Source organism: Somniosus microcephalus, chromosome 21 (assembly GCF_052327205.1).
Source record: "Somniosus microcephalus isolate GS21.2 chromosome 21, FLI_Smic_1.0, whole genome shotgun sequence".
Taxonomy (NCBI): Eukaryota; Metazoa; Chordata; class Chondrichthyes; order Squaliformes; family Somniosidae; genus Somniosus; species Somniosus microcephalus.
In genome coordinates this window covers 19,898,095-19,914,370 of record NC_141007.1, presented here as the reverse complement: position 1 = coordinate 19,914,370, position 16,276 = coordinate 19,898,095, and the positions used below count along the sequence as shown (strand labels likewise).

At 51.2% G+C, this 16,276-nt stretch overlaps 1 protein-coding gene across 2 annotated transcripts in view; it reads right to left on the bottom strand.

The window, feature by feature from the left end:
* Window positions 1-11,359, bottom strand: part of tmem94 (transmembrane protein 94) — a 151,972-nt gene extending 140,613 nt beyond the window's left edge. The window contains exon 1 of one of the 2 annotated variants that reach the window (XR_015073042.1): window positions 11,212-11,359. Coding sequence is in view for 1 of the 2 variants with exons in the window: in XM_085963319.1 (XP_085819445.1) it covers window positions 11,212-11,238 (27 nt within the window). In the remaining variant the exon portion in view is untranslated. The remainder of the gene's footprint in view (window positions 1-11,211) is intronic. The other variant, XM_085963319.1, reaches the window with a different exon arrangement.
* Window positions 11,360-16,276: the final 4,917 nt, after the last annotated feature.

The following is a 16,276-nucleotide window of genomic DNA, read 5'->3' as shown; positions in this document are numbered from 1 at the left end:
GGGCGCACTCCTCTCCCCCTCCCCATTGGGTGAACTCCTCTCACTCCCCCCCCCCCCCCCAGGGGCGCACTCCTCTCCCCCTCCCCACTGGGTGAACTCCTCTCACTCCCCGCCCCCCCACAGGGGCGCACTCCTCTCCCCCTCCCCATTGGGTGAACTCCTCTCACTCCCCCCCCACCCCCAGGGGCGCACTCCTCTCCCCCTCCCCACTGGGTGAACTCCTCTCACTCCCCCCCCACCCCCAGGGGCGCACTCCTCTCCCCCTCCCCACTGGGTGAACTCCACTCACTCCCCCCCCCCCCCCCCCAGGGGCGCACTCCTCTCCCCCTCCCCACTGGGTGAACTCCTCTCACCCCCCCCCCGCAGGGGCGCACTCCTCTCCCCCTCCCCACTGGGTGAACTCCTCTCACTCCCCCCCCCCCCCCGCAGGGGCGCACTCCTCTCCCCCTCCCCACTGGGTGAACTCCTCTCACTCCCCGCCCCCCCAGGGGCGCACTCCTCTCCCCCTCCCCACTGGGTGAACTCCTCTCACTCCCCGCCCCCCCGCAGGGGCGCACTCCTCTCCCCCTCCCCACTGGGTGAACTCCTCTCACTCCCCCCCCCCCCCCCCCAGGGGCGCACTCCTCTCCCCCTCCCCACTGGGTGAACTCCTCTCACTCCCCGCCCCCCCCCAGGGGCGCACTCCTCTCCCCCTCCTCATTGGGTGAACTCCTCTCACTCTCCCCCCAGGAGCGCACTCCTCTCCCCCTCCCCATTGGGTGAACTCCTCTCACTCCCCCCCCCCCCCAGGGGCGCACTCCTCTCCCCCTCCCCATTGGGTGAACTCCTCTCACTCCCCGCCCCCCCAGGGGCGCACTCCTCTCCCCCTCCCCATTGGGTGAACTCCTCTCACTCCCCCCCCCCCCCCCCAGGGGCGCACTCCTCTCCCCCTCCCCATTGGGTGAACTCCTCTCACTCCCCCCCCGCAGGGGCGCACTCCTCTCCCCCTCCCCACTGGGTGAACTCCTCTCACTCCCCCCCCACCCCCAGGGGCGCACTCCTCTCCCCCTCCCCATTGGGTGAACTCCTCTCACTCCCCGCCCCCCCAGGGGCGCACTCCTCTCCCCCTCCCCACTGGGTGAACTCCTCTCACCCCCCCCCCGCAGGGGCGCACTCCTCTCCCCCTCCCCATTGGGTGAACTCCTCTCACTCCCCCCCCACCCCCAGGGGCGCACTCCTCTCCCCCTCCCCATTGGGTGAACTCCTCTCACTCCCCGCCCCCCCAGGGGCGCACTCCTCTCCCCCTCCCCACTGGGTGAACTCCTCTCACCCCCCCCCCCGCAGGGGCGCACTCCTCTCCCCCTCCCCACTGGGTGAACTCCTCTCACTCCCCGCCCCCCCAGGGGCGCACTCCTCTCCCCCTCCCCACTGGGTGAACTCCTCTCACTCTCCGCCCCCCCAGGGGCGCACTCCTCTCCCCCTCCCCACTGGGTGAACTCCTCTCACTCTCCCCCCAGGGGCGCACTCCTCTCCCCCTCCCCATTGGGTGAACTCCTCCCACTCTCCCCGCAGGGGCGCACTCCTCTCCCCCTCCCCATTGGGTGAACTCCTCCCACTCTCCCCCCAGGGGCGCACTCCTCTCCCCCTCCCCACTGGGTGAACTCCTCTCACTCTCCCCCCAGGGCGCACTCCTCTCCCCCTCCCCATTGGGTGAACTCCTCCCACTCTCCCCGCAGGGGCGCACTCCTCTCCCCCTCCCCATTGGGTGAACTCCTCCCACTCTCCCCCCAGGGGCGCACTCCTCTCCCCCTCCCCACTGGGTGAACTCCTCTCACTCTCCCCCCAGGGGCGCACTCCTCTCCCCCTCCCCATTGGGTGAACTCCTCCCACTCTCCCCCCAGGGGCGCACTCCTCTCCCCCTCCCCATTGGGTGAACTCCTCCCACTCTCCCCCCAGGGGCTCACTCCTCTCCCCATTCGGTGCACGCTCTCACTCCTCTCCCCAGAGTGAAATGAAAAGGACAACACAATATAACTACTTAAACAAAAGACAACCACCAAACAAAGGTGACAGAAATTAGATACAAGAGCCACCAGAGGGGGAAAAAAACATTCTTACAATCTTAATTCTGATACAAGTCCTTAATTTGACACATTTTTGCTGTGAGCAGGGCTATGGAAGATCCATTTGGTGAGGTGATGAGAACACCCGATCAGCATTTTTCCACACTGCTTTGGACCTCATCACCCTCTGCACCTCATCACAAAGATAAGGGAGAGATCACGAGTTTTGACAGACATACTCCAGATTATTAAATCAGTCGTTGGTTCGCAATTTCACTTACATAAAAAAAACATAAGTTATGATAATCTAAAACCTCCTGTGCCTTGCTCACAGTGAGGCAGAGGGTGGCCTGTTCTACCAGGACAGGAATGTTATACTGTAGCAAGTAAAACAATTATATTATTATTGTGCTGTTCAAGTATTGGTTCTGTTAAGGCTATAGAGTCTAATTGATGTTAGAGTTCATTCAAAGGTTAGTTTCTAGGCAGGATTGAGATCAGAAGGCTGGCTTTGTTTGTGGAAAGGTTAACTAACGGTCTGTAGACATTGTGCCACTGGTACTTTCTGTCCCAGAAGAGTTTTTTTCTGTACAACAAAAGCGACTGCCTTTGATTCTTCATAAAAGTTTTAATAAAAGTGACGTAGAGGCTGGCATTGGACCAGCTTAAGTGTGGCAGACAGGACATGTAAAGTTTACATATTATCGATGTCACTCCCACACATGTAGACAATAAGTGGCTTGGAGTACAACCGTGAGGAAGTCTTGCTACAATTCTGCAGGGCCTTGGTGAGACCACACCTGGAGTACTGTGCACAGTTTGGTCTCCTTATCTGAGGAAGGATATACTTGCCTTGGAGGCGGTGCAACGAAGGTTCACTAAGTTGATTCCTGGGATGAGAGGGCTGTCCTATGAGGAGAGATTGAGCCTATACGCTCTGGAGTTTAAAAGAATGTGAGGTGATCTCATTGAAACATATACTGTAAGATTCTGAGGGGGGGTTTGACGGGGTAGAGGCTGTTTCCCCTGGCTGGAGAGTCTAGAACCAGGGGCCACAGTCTCAGGATAAGGGGTCGGCCATTTAAGACTGTGATGAGAGGAATTTCTTCACTCCGAGGGTTGTGAATCTTTGGAATTCTCTGCCCCAGAGGGCAGTGGATGCTGAGTCGTTGAGTATATTCAAGACTGAGATCGATAGATTTTTGGACTCTCGGGGAATCAAGGGATAAGGAGATCGGGCGGGAAAGTGGAGTTGAGGTCGAAGATCAGCCATGATCTTATTGAATGGCGGAGCAGGCTCGAGGGGCCGCGTGGCGGAGCAGGCCCGAGGGGCCGCGTGGCGGAGCAGGCACGAGGAGCCGCGTGGCTCCTAATTCTTATGCCCTTGACACAAAGACATACACAAAAATGAGATGTGTACACCAGAGTGTACCTACCCCATAAAATCAGATTCCTGCTCTACACCCGGTGACATTTCAGTGAAACACACAGGAGCTTCTGAGTAAATACAGCTATTAAAATGCTGGAAGATGACTGTACGTTTACATCCGGCACCTGTGATTTGTGTTTGGACATTTTCTGCGAGGACATCATACTTCATGGTTACTCTGCAGCAGTTTAAAACCATATGTTCCAGGGCTTGAAGGTGCAGTGGGTCAGCGTAACATGGTTCTTTCACTTCACAGAGCTTTAGTTCAGCACTGGTGTTCGAAACTCAAAGCAGTACAATACGCTGCCCCAGCGTCCATAAATGTCTGTCTGGACTGAGGGGCCTGGAGTGAATGCATTCCAACACCAAATCCCGGCTTAATGAACTGTGTATCTGCAGGCATGCAGTTCTTCCATTGGCTCTTTAAGAACAATTCCACACTCTCCCCTTTTCTCCTGAATGTGCTCATTTACGCTAAGGTTACAGCACCAGTCACCTAGCAGTACTTCATCCGAGCACCGCTGAACCAGCACAGTAGGTCTCTGCAACTTCTTCAATTATGGTGCAACAACAATGTGCATTTATGTAGCGCCTTTAAAGCAGTAAAGCGTCCTAAGGCCCTTCTCTCTCTCCTCCTTTAAGACTCTTCTTAAAATATATCTCTTTTCAACCTGTCCTAATATCTCTTTATGTGGCTCGGTGTCAAATTTTGTTTGATAATGGCTCCTGTGAAGCACTTTGGAACAAATTACTTCCTTAAAGGCTCTATATAAATGCAAATTGTTATTAGGGCCTCGGCAGCTGAAGGCAGGGCCCCCAATGGTGAAGCGATGAAAATCAGGGATGTGCAGGAGGCCAGAATTGGAGGAGCGCAGAGATCTCAGAGGGTTGTAGGGCTGGAGGAGGTTACAGAGATAGGGCGAGGCGAGGCCATGGAGAGATTTGAACACAAGGATGAGAATTTTGAAATCGAGGCGTTGCCGACTGGGACCCAATGTAGGTCTGCGAGCACAGGGGTGAGGGGCACACGGGATTTGGGGCGAGTTAGGATACGGGCAGCGCAGTTTGGGATGAGCTCAAGTGTATACGGAGGGCGGAAGGTGAACAGCCGAACGTGATCGTGCCATCCAGCCACACACACTGCGAAGTGATCAGGAGTCAGACTCCAGGCTGATATTTCCCCCTCAGCAGGCCAGACAGCATCCGTGGAGAGAGAAACAGAGTTAACGTTTCAGGTCTGGGACCCTTCGTCTCTCTCTCCACGGATGCTGCCTGGCCTGCTGAGCGTTCCAGCATTTTCTGTTGTTATTTCAGATTTCCAGCATCCGCAGTATTTTGCTATGATATTTTCCCTCGTTAGCAAAGGCCAAATTATAGTACTGCTATGCCTCAGGCCAATTAACACAGCACCTGGTGTGCGAGGCTTGGTCCCTCACTGAAAGAGCCCAGACAGGCTCTTTAGACAGTACTTCCAATACACAACAGAGCCCATAAAGTACCTTAAAGTTCACTGGTCAAGCTGCACCATCTTGTATGTTTTTTATGATCTGTAAATGTGCAAGTGCCCCCAGACAGCTATGGGTGGTTCACAGCAAGAGGTTTGGTGGTAGCTGTGCGGTCGAGCAGGGTTCCAAGGATCCCGCACAGCCAGCTTTTCAATGCACAATGCATGCGTGGTATTTTGAGTGGGCCGTGCGGCACCACCCCCCCCCAAAAAAAATTAGAGGGAACATTGGGTGGTAGGCCAGCATCCTCCGCTGTGGCATTCGCCAGCCTGTCATTCTCCGCACAGTGAAAGTGAGCGGGCACAAAATGAGTGCAGAAGTAGAAAGCCCTGGTCGCTGTTTCTACTATACTGCTGGACGAATGGGACTTGGTCTTCAAGCCTGCATTTCACCTCTGGATCTGCATCCAAATCAACATAGGAATTGCTAGATGGAAAAAGACCACGGCCCATCTAGTTCGCTTTCTACCATCCTGGTAGTCACATGATACAGGAAACTCTCGATTTACCGGCACCTAAATAACCGGAAATCTCGGTTAACCGGCAAAATTCAGGAGTAGGTTCAGGTAAGTTTTACTTCATATTACTGGCCGTTCCTCGATCTGTGGCTGTGCAATCGGGTGTGGCTGCAGCTGTTGCTAAGCAACAGGGACACTTGGATCTTGTGGCCATTGTTCCTGCACCTGTTGCTAAGCAACAGGGAAGCCTGGGTTTGTTGCTGTATACGGAGCTCTCAGCTCTCGTACCTTTTAACTATAGCTCTCGGTAATCCAGACTTTTTGATAAACCAGCACCACGCCAGTCCCGGATAAAAAAGAGTTTCCTGTACAATGATAATGGAGTTGTTGACTAATCATAGCAATCAATCTCTTATCAATGAGTCTACAACAGACCCAGACATGAGGCGAGGAAACCCCCAGTGGTGGATCGCTTTGGGAACCATAGGTCCAAAGTCTCAAGCGTGTTACACTTGCAAGCTAGATAAGCACAGGGGAGAAAAGAGTAGAAGGATAAGCTGATAGGGTTAGAGGGTTAGATGAAGATGGGTGTGAGGAGGAGGTTCGTGTGGAGGATAAACACCGCCATGGACCTATTGGCCGAATGGCCTGTTTGTGCTGTAAATACTTTGTAACGTCATATCTCAAATTACTATTTTATGAAGGATATCAAACCTGCATTGGAATGAATCAACACTATATGCTTCCACCGTCTCCCTCGGCAGACCGCTCCATAGAGTTACCACTGACTCACCGAAATAATCTTTCCCCAGGTTAATTTTGAATTTACCCCCTTCATACGCAGACCATGTCCTCTGGTTCTACCGTTCTGGACAGCTTGTCATGGTCTGCATTATCTAGTCTCTTTAAGATGCTACAAACACCAATCATATCACCTCTCAATGTTCTCTTTTCATGCGAGAACATGCCCGATTCATGCCATCATTTCTCATAACCCAATCCCTCCATCCCTCAATTATTCTGGTTGCTGTTTCACCCTAATAGCGGCAGTGTCTTTTTCTGTACTGTGATGGCCGGAACTGTACACAGTATTCTAAGTGCGGTGTCATCAATGATTTAAAAATGGTAGCATTATCTCACTATTTCGACTCAATATTGACCTTTCATTACATTCCAACATCTGATTTCCTTTAACAACAACAGAAAACGCTAGAAAAGCCCAGCAGGCCAGGGCAGCATCCGTGGAGAGAGAAACCGAGTCAACGTTTCAGGTCGATGACCTGTCGTCAGAACTGGAAAAAAGCAGGAAATGGAAAGCAAGTTTAGGGGCTGGGAAAAGGGGGAGGGGGTGAAAGAACAAAAGAGAAGGTCAGTGATAGGATAGAAAGCAGGAGAGATAAAGAGACATTAAGAGATATTCAAGGCGAGAGGAGGTGGTGGTGGGACAGGTTAAGGAACAAAGGATGGCTGTGGATGGGGTGTGAACTGCGCTGGCAGAATGACGGACAGCTGCCACGTGGGAGGGAAGAAGACATTTTCCTTTACTGATTTCCTTTACTCACTGCCACCAAGCATTGTTGCGATAGCTTCAATTTATTGTTAATCAGGACCTCCAGATCACTTTCAGATTCCATACACGTTATTTTCTTTTCATTTATTAAGTACCAGTCCCTTCCTGGATTTTTTTTTGTTCTTGTGTGAAGAAGCACTTTGCATTTCTCTGCCCAATTCCCAAGCATGCTCAAATTCTACCTGCAGCGCTGCAGTCTACCACCTTCAAGTCTGATGGAATAAGCACCTCTTACTCTTTAACAACCGTAACAGTCTTCAGTGATATAAGACTGAGCACTCTATCCAAGTTCTTCCGAGTCTACAGATTAAAACAGCTCACAGTCTGTCACTAATTAGCAGTCACGCTCTGATCTATTATATTCGATTTATATTTCTGATGCCTCATGGTGCTCATTAACATGAGGAATGTCACTGCTCGGAAAAGCAGCACTTCTCAATTTCTTCCACTATCAGTAACAACCACTCCCAGGTCGCGTGTAATATGGTTCGACACAGAAGGAAACTCCCACTACTTTGCCTAACAATGCGCCTTGGTCCCAACCTCAGAATACTGTCTTACACTGCACCACTGCAATACTTCCAGTTCCCCACCTCCGTGGGACTGCCAATTTATACCAAATCATGGGGAGTTCTGCACTGTACACCCCTAAGAACTGGGTTGAAAATGCCTCGGACTCGATGCATGGCGGATCCTTATAAAACAAACCGATTGTGTTTCCACCACCCTCTCCCCTAATCACCCATACTAATGTGGCCACAAGGATGGCTTATGGGAGAAATTAAATGTCAAGTTACTGCATTAGAAAGATTATATAGCACCTTTCACAGCCTCAGGAAGTCCAAAAGCGCTTTACAACCAATGAAGTACTTTTGAAGTGTAGTCACTGTGCAACGTAGGAAACATGCCCACCAATTTGCGCACAGCACAAACAGCAATTAAATAAATGACTAGATCATGTGTTTTACCTGTTGGTTGGGGGATAAATATTGGCCAGGGTACTGGGTGAACTCGCCTGCTCTTTTTCGAATAGTGCCGTGGGATCTTTTACATCCACCTGAGAGGGCAGGCGGGGCCGCAGATTAACATCTCATCCGAAAAGGGATGGGGCAGTGCAGATACATTTTTACTTTTAACCCAATCTGTGCTATAATTGACCAGGCACTGTTCAATGCACTTGGAGCAAAAATAAACTCCAATGTATAAATATATAAACGTATATATATTTCAGCATCTTCACCTGACCCAGCACCCTCTAATAAGATCAACTATCAGAGCTGCCAAACACGGTACAGTATTGACGAGCATTTACTGCTGTCTTTCTGCTCCTCCAGTAGCCACTCCTTCTGATTCCTCGTAACATCAGTCTCTTGTAATTACCATTCCATACCTCTTCAATGTTGCTCAATTGCGGAATGTGTCTATTTAACCTGGACAGTGGCTGTTATCTCCAATGTAATGCAGGCCTCCAGGGCCTTCAATAGTCTCACAGCCCGTGAGGTTAAGTGTTTTATACACCATCTCCAAACAGGAAAGCAGTTTGTGTTTCACTCCAACTAGAATGAGTTGTGCAGATACACCACTATTCATTTCAACAGCAAAGGCACACAGAGAATTACATAGCACACAAGCAGGCCATTCGGCCCATCAGCTCTCTGCCGATGTTTATGCTCCACGCAAAGCTCCTCCCACCCTACTTCATTGAACTATCAGCATATATCCTTCTATTCCTTTCTCCCTCATGTACTTAGCTAGCTTCCCATGTCACTACTTCTTCACTGAAAGGAGTGTTTATTTAACAGTGAATATCTGGGAATGAGGACAAACATAGTTTCTCACAAGAGAGTTTGGACAATCTCTGACATCAAGCACAAAGTTCAAGCTTTTCATAACCGCTGTCCAAATCCAATAAGCCAACCTTGTTATGGCTCCACAGAATTCTTTATTACATACGTCTAAGAGTTTGGCAAATAACTGTTATTCCATTCTAAGCCACCCATTTTTTTTTGCCCTGCATTAGCTAGCACGAGAAAGTCCACTGATCAATGCATTGTGACATTATTACAGAAGAACAGCTTGACTCAAGTCATCAGTACAAATTTAGAGTGCTAAACCACAAACACGACAGCGAATGCAGCAATACTGGAAACAGGCAGTACACACTAACACACGTCAACACTGTGTACAAAACATGTTAACAGAAAAGTACACAATTTTCTTATTTCTCATCAGTCTGCCTCATGCCACACATTGAGTACATCTTTACACACTGCATAGGTATTGTAAGAATGGTCAGTGTCGGGTACATGTGGAAATCAGCCAGGACACAGAAACGCGTGTCGGCACTTGTCCCAGGCACAGGGATCGCATCTCCCTTCCCTCCGCTCCTGCAGCACACCTGACCCTGCCCGATCCCAGTAATCATGGACAGTACTTCCCATGACCCCAGGAGCCTAACTCCCCCACCCGCAGGGGACTCCGAGCCCACTTCACCATCACCCAGGGTACTTGAAGCTCAAATCCCCCCTGAACCCAGCTCTCCCCAGAGTATCAGCAGCCTGCCTCCCCTACCGAGAGCCCACTTCACCCACCCCACAAGAAATCAGAAGCCTACATTAACCCCCTCTCCACCCACCCCGAGTCCATCGAACGTCAGGGGGCACCTCCCCAGATCTCATCCCACCCCCACAAAACTTACTGCACCACCCCCCCGGCACCCCTCACTGATTCTGTCACCTTCTCTGAACCGAATCTCCCTCCTGACCACCCAGTTCCACCCCTTTCTCCATCTCTCTTGTCTGTCCCATTCCGTTCTGTTCTCCCCCAATCTCCGCCCCCCTGTTCTCCCCCTCTCCAGTCCTGTACTCCCCCCAATCCCCGTGTTCCCCTCTCCAGTCCTGACCACCCCGTTTTCTCCCATGTTGTTCCCCCCATTTCCCACACCCCCTCTCAAGTCCTGTCCCCCCACCTCCCCAGTTCCCCCTTCCCCTGATCTCCCTCCACCCCAATCTCCCCCCACCCCCTTCCCCCGGTCTCCCCCCAAGTTCCCCTTTCCCCTGATCTCCCCCCTCCCCACTTCCCCCCTTCCCCTGATCTCCCCCTTGCCCAGATCTACCCCCTCCTTTTGCCCAGATCTACCCCCTCCCCTCCCCAGTTTCCCCCTCCCCTCCCCAGTTTCCCCCAGATCTGCCCCCTCCCCTCCCCAGTTTCCCCCAGATCTGCCCCCTCCCCTCCCCAGTTTCCCCCAGATCTGCCCCCTCCCCTCCCCAGTTTCCCCCAGATCTGCCCCCTCCCCTCCCCAGTTTCCCCCAGATCTGCCCCCTCCCCTCCCCAGTTTCCCCCCAGATCTGCCCCCTCCCCTCCCCAGTTTCCCCCAGATCTGCCCCCTCCCCTCCCCAGTTTCCCCCAGATCTGCCCCCTCCCCTCCCCAGTTTCCCCCCAGATCTGCCCCCTCCCCTCCCCAGTTTCCCCCAGATCTGCCCCCTCCCCTCCCCAGTTTCCCCCAGATCTGCCCCCTCCCCTCCCCAGTTTCCCCCAGATCTGCCCCCTCCCCTCCCCAGTTTCCCCCCTCCCCAGTTTCCCCATCCCGATTGCCCAGTTTCCCCCCCTCCCCAGTTTCCCGAGTTTCCCCCCTCCTCAGTTTCCCCCTTCCCCCCTCCCGTTTCCCCTTCCCCCCCTCCTCAGTTTCCCCCTTCCCCCCTCCCGTTTCCCCCTTCCCCAGATCTCCCACCTCCCCAGTTCCCCTTCCCCTGATCTCCCCACTCCCGTTCCCCCTTCCCCTGATCTCCCCCTCACCCTTTCCCCTGATCTCCCACCTCCCCAGTTACCCCCCTCCCCTGATCTCCCACCTCCCCAGTTTCCCAGTTCCCCGCTTCCCCTGATCTCCCACCTCCCCAGTTTCCCCCTTCCCCTGATCTCCCACCTCCCCAGTTTCCCAGTTCCCCCCTCCCCTGATCTTCCACCTCCCCAGTTACCCCCCTCCCCTGATCTCCCACCTCCCCAGTTCCCCCCTCCCCTGATCTCCCACCTCCCGTTTCCCAGTTCCCCCCTCCCCTGATCTCCCACCTCCCCAGTTTCCCAGTTCCCCCCTTCCCCTGATCTCCCACCTCCCTCAGTCCTGCCCCTCTCTGATGCCACCTCCCCTTGTCCCCCCGGCCTTGGCACTCTGAAAACAAAGAGCGGCGACAATAGCCGCCGCGGGCCTTTACCTGGCTCTTGGACTCCTGCATCTCCATGGCGGTGGTGCGGGAGAGGCTGGGCCAGTCAGTCGCCGGGGCCGGGGCTCAAACCGCATCAGGACTCAGCCGGCCTCGCTTACCGTCAGCCGGGTCTGCCGCCGCACATGCGCACTGGCCACAGGCCGGAGCAGGCGCGCCGGGAAACGCACATGCGCAGTATGCCGGAAGCTGCAGGGCAAACTGCGCCTGCGCAAGGTTAGAGCCGGACGTGTGAAGTACGCATGCGTAATGCCAGAGCTAGCCTCAATGGACAAAAGACAAAGAGATGTAGCAATTACTGGGGAAAGAAAGACTTGCATTTATATAGCGTCTCTCACGACCTCAGGACATACCAAAGCGCTTTACAGACTTTTGAAGTCTAGTCACTGTTGTAATGTAGCAAACGCTGCAGCCAATTTGTACACAGCAAGCTCCCACAAACAGCAATGTGATAATGAACAGATAATCTGTTTCCGCGATGATGGTTGAGGGATAAATATTGGCCAGGACACCAGGGAAAACTCTCCTGCTCTTCTTCAAAATAGTGCCAGTGGATCTTTTACATCCACCTGAAAGGGCAGGCAGAGCCTCAGTTTAACATTTCACCCAAAGACAGCACCTCCAACAATTAGGCTCGGTGAAACTGGAGAATCTGGCTCCTGAAAAGTGAATAATTTGAGAAATTTGGAGGGAAAATGTCATGTAGAATCATAGAAGGATACAGCACAGAAGGAGGTCATTCAGTTCATCGTACCTGTGCTGGCTCTGGTAGAGCTCTCCAATTAGTCTCACTCCCCCGCTCTTTCCCCACAGCCTTGCAATATTTTTCCCTTCAAGAAGTTATCCAGTTCTTTTTTGAATGTGATGCCACTTTATTGTCATTGGACATATTAAGTGACAGTTGCAAGGGAAAGTCCTTGTAATCTCTCCCACAGAGTGAGCTCATAAGAATCGTTCTCATCGCAGCAATGCCATGTGCAAGAGACGCAATGATGTCTTCATCACCTTGACTTCTCTGATGCTCTCCGAGCTGACCTCCACACCTCAACCCTCCACAAGTAAATACTCATTCCAAATGCTGCAGCCTGATTCTTCAGCCGTAGAACTCATGCTTTCCCATTACCACATGCTCTGCAAGCTGCACTGGCTCCTCATCCACCAGTGAGTTAGCTTCAAAGTTCTTGCCCTCACTTTACCTCCAAGGCCACTGCCCACTCTAATTAGTGATTTTCTCTAGCCTGACACCCTTGCACTGCTCTGCGTCTAGGCTATTACTTGCCTACATAACAGGTCACTGCATCGCAAAGCAATACATTGTAAAGAGACATTTATGCCAAGTTTATGAGAGCTATACAACAAAAATCTCTGTTTACTATTAACTGGCAGATTATTTCAACAGAAATTCACTTTGAGTAGAGACTGAAATAGTGCAATGATATAATGGGAAGGCTTACATGCCAAATGGATGAGCTTTGACAGACTGAAATGTCTTCTTGTCCTTGATATTTTTCTTGCCCTTGATTTTTTTTATGTTCTTGCAAAACATCTTTCCCATTGCTGACACCCAGATGTTGCCTGTCCGTTATATGAGGGTGGGAAGTGTGCCCAAGATTGTCATTCATGTGTGTCCCATTTACTCTGGCAGGAAGCAGAATTTATGGAAGGAGAATTGGCTGAGGGAAGACTGCAGGTAAAGTATTAACCAATAGATTGTAGCATTGGTACTCTTTGTATCAAATGCTCTTTATTAAGTAACATAAGCTTTGGGCTGAAACTGCGCTGTATAATTAGGTCACATTCCCAGTTTTTGTGTTTCTACCCAAATCACATATCTGGTAAGCTGAAGCTGTACAGAGCTATTGTCACCACTGGCTTTTTATACGGATATTCGAGTCGCGGGCTTGTTACCACCATCACATTTGGTAGCTTGATAAGTTCTACCTCCAACACCTGACATCTGTCATCCCATCAATTGGCAGGACAAAATTACCAACTGCAAGAGCAAGTGCAGCAAGACCAAGGCCTTGCAGATGAGGGCACAACAATCCTATCCAAAATAAGGGCACGGTGGCATAGTGGTTAGCACTGTTGCCTCACAGCGCCAGGGACCCGGGTTCGAATCCGGCCTCGGGTGACTGTCTGTGTGGAGTTTGCACATTCTCCCCGTGTTTGCGTGGGTTTTCTCCGGGTGCTCCGGTTTCCTCCCACAGTCCAAAGATGTGCGGGTTAGGTTGATTGGCTATGATAAATTGACCCTTAGTGTTAGGGGGATTAAAATATGTGGGGTTACGGGGATCGGGTGGGATATGTGTCGGTGCAGGCTCGATGGGCCGAAATGGCCTCTATCTGCACTGTGGGGTTTCTGTGATTTCTGTGAAGGGCAGTAAAGTGAGCTGAAACAGGAAGAGCAGAAGCAGAATGGGCGGCAAAAGAGTGGCAAGGATATGCATAACCACAACTTTAAGCTGTGTAATGTGAACGTTGGCATGAAGGAATACCTCCCTGGTGAACATGCTCATGGCTTTACCCATTACACTCTGAAGCTTCACAGGACTCAACGTTTTTTTTTTATTCGTTCATGGGATGTGGGCATCGCCGGCAAGGCCAGCATTTATTGCCCATCCCTAGTTGCCCTCGAGAAAGTGGTGGTGAGCTGCCTTCTTGAACCGCGGCAGTCCGTGTGGTGAAGGTACTCCCACAGTGCTGTTAGGGAGGGAGTTCCAGGATATTGACCCAGCGACGAAGAAGGAATGGCCGATATACTTCCAAGTCAGGATGGTGTGTGACTTGGAGGTGGTGGTGTTCCCATGCGCCTGCTGCCCTTGTCCTTCTAGGTTGAAGAAGTCATGGGTTTGGGAGGTGCTGCTGAAGAAGCCTTGGCAAGTTGCTGCAGTGCATCTTGTGGATGGTACACTGCAGCCACAGTACACAATGATATCCAAACTCCTTCTTTGGGCAGATCCAAGGCGAAATCCTCAGGTATTTGCTTTTTGCACTTTGAGGAAGAGGAGGCAACAAGAGAGGCATTATATTATAGTTGAGCTCCCATAGCATTGCTTATGAATCCTTAAGTCAATGGATACGGACAAAAGCATTATTATACCATATAAAGCACATTGTATTATTATACTGAAATGAAAGACTTGCATTTATATAGCACCTTTCATGTAGGAAACAAGGCAGTATTTGCACACAGCAAAGTCCCACAAATAGCAATGACCAGACAATCTGTTTTAGTGATGTTGGTGGAGGAATAAATATTGGCCAGGACACTGGGGAGAACTCCCTCAGTTACTGCATTGAAGTGTCAGCCTGGATTTTTGTGCTTAAGTCTCATGTAGTGGGACTTGAACCCACAACCTTCTGATTCAAAGGCAAGTGTGCTAACCACAGAGCCACGGCTGACACCTACGCAGGTAACGTTGTGCTTAAGGCCAAAAATCCTGAGGTCAGTTAGAGGGTAATTGCAGTTGCTATGATTGTCCACAGAAACTATTGCTGTAATTTTTTCCAACAGGCCTTGACAATAGAGAAAAGTCACTTCCTTCGCCCCACCCCCACAGCCATGCAGAACTATCTGAGTTTTGGCATAATTCGGTAGCAATTGATGTGCCAGGAAATGGTGGAGATGGGTTTGTGCCCATATGCTGAGTTGCCAATCTCAACCAAAACTTTTCGGACAGGTGCAAGACCAGACACTTCCCTACAGTGGAAGACATGTCGGAGGAAACTAAACCTGAGGCATTGCCGTTATCTCACAGCGATTGTCTTCAGGGATGCTTTGGTGGAGCCCTGGTGGCAGATACCTGCCTGGCTTTTTGGCCTGGATAATATGTGGAAATCAAGAATAAAGAGGGCTCTCCAACACGGGATAGAAATGAAAGCTGAGGATCAAAAGCTGCATTTAAGGTGACTGCACAAAATGACGCATTCAGAACCAGACTAAGACAAAAAGCCACGTAGAATCGGACAGCAAAACAAATGATATACAGGCATTAAATCATTGATTTTGCACTATGAAGAAAGGATTCAGTTCATATGGAGTTAAACCTATAATAGCAGTCTGTGCAGCATTCAAAAAAATATTTGCACCTAGATAAGTGGGTTCTTCTTTGGTTCCGGAAGCTGGATATTCCTGGGGGACACTACAGGAGTTGTCCCCTTTTGTTCTGTACCTGTGAGACACCTGAACAGGAATGACCAACCAGGATCTGTGGTTAAGGTAGGAATAACTGGGTGGAAGATAACTATTAAACTGGTGTCAAGGAATGTAAGCTTACAGGCTTAGTCATTATCTTTAATACTTGAGACATTGAAAAGGAGCCACATGAGCAATGCATGCAGCATTTAGCAATTCTTGAAAAATGAAGGGTCTCGATGTTCATTGACATAGAATGTAAGCGTCTCCCACCATTTTGTATTTGATCTAGCTTGCTTCATAGTTGTTTATTCAGCACCTGTTAATGAGGAAATATATACAACAATCTTCCATACTTACTTAAATTTTCGATTGTTCCTAAGGTAATGCTGTGCTCCATTGGGAGTCAGGTAGTTCCCGATTAAAAACATCGGGCGCGATCTTGCCAGCCTTGGGGGGGCGGGTTTGGAGGCGGGATTGCCGGGAAAATGGCAGAATCTGGGGGTGGGTGCCCATCCTGCCCCCAACCCGCCTCCGTGCCATCTTCCCAGGAGCTGGGTAGCCGACCCGCGCCGGGTCCCGTCGCCTGGAGGCGGGAAGGGGATACAACCGCCTGTTAACAGGCAGTTAAGAGGATTATCCCCATTTTTCCACCAGAGGTGCAGGCTTCCTGACGTTGGGAAACCCCGCCAGGGTCACTGAGGCGAGCAGTGGGTCTGCGGGGGTCGGAGGGGTGCAAAAGTGCACTGTGGAGGTAAGTGATGGGTGCAAGTGTGGAGAGGTAAGTATGTGAGGTGAGTGAAAAGTGATAGAAAATGTTAACTTACCTTTGTTTCTTCCTGCAGGCTTCAACAGTTGGGGATCTGGAGACTCCCGCATCTCACCGGCAGAGATGACAGAATGGCTGCTGCATTCGCT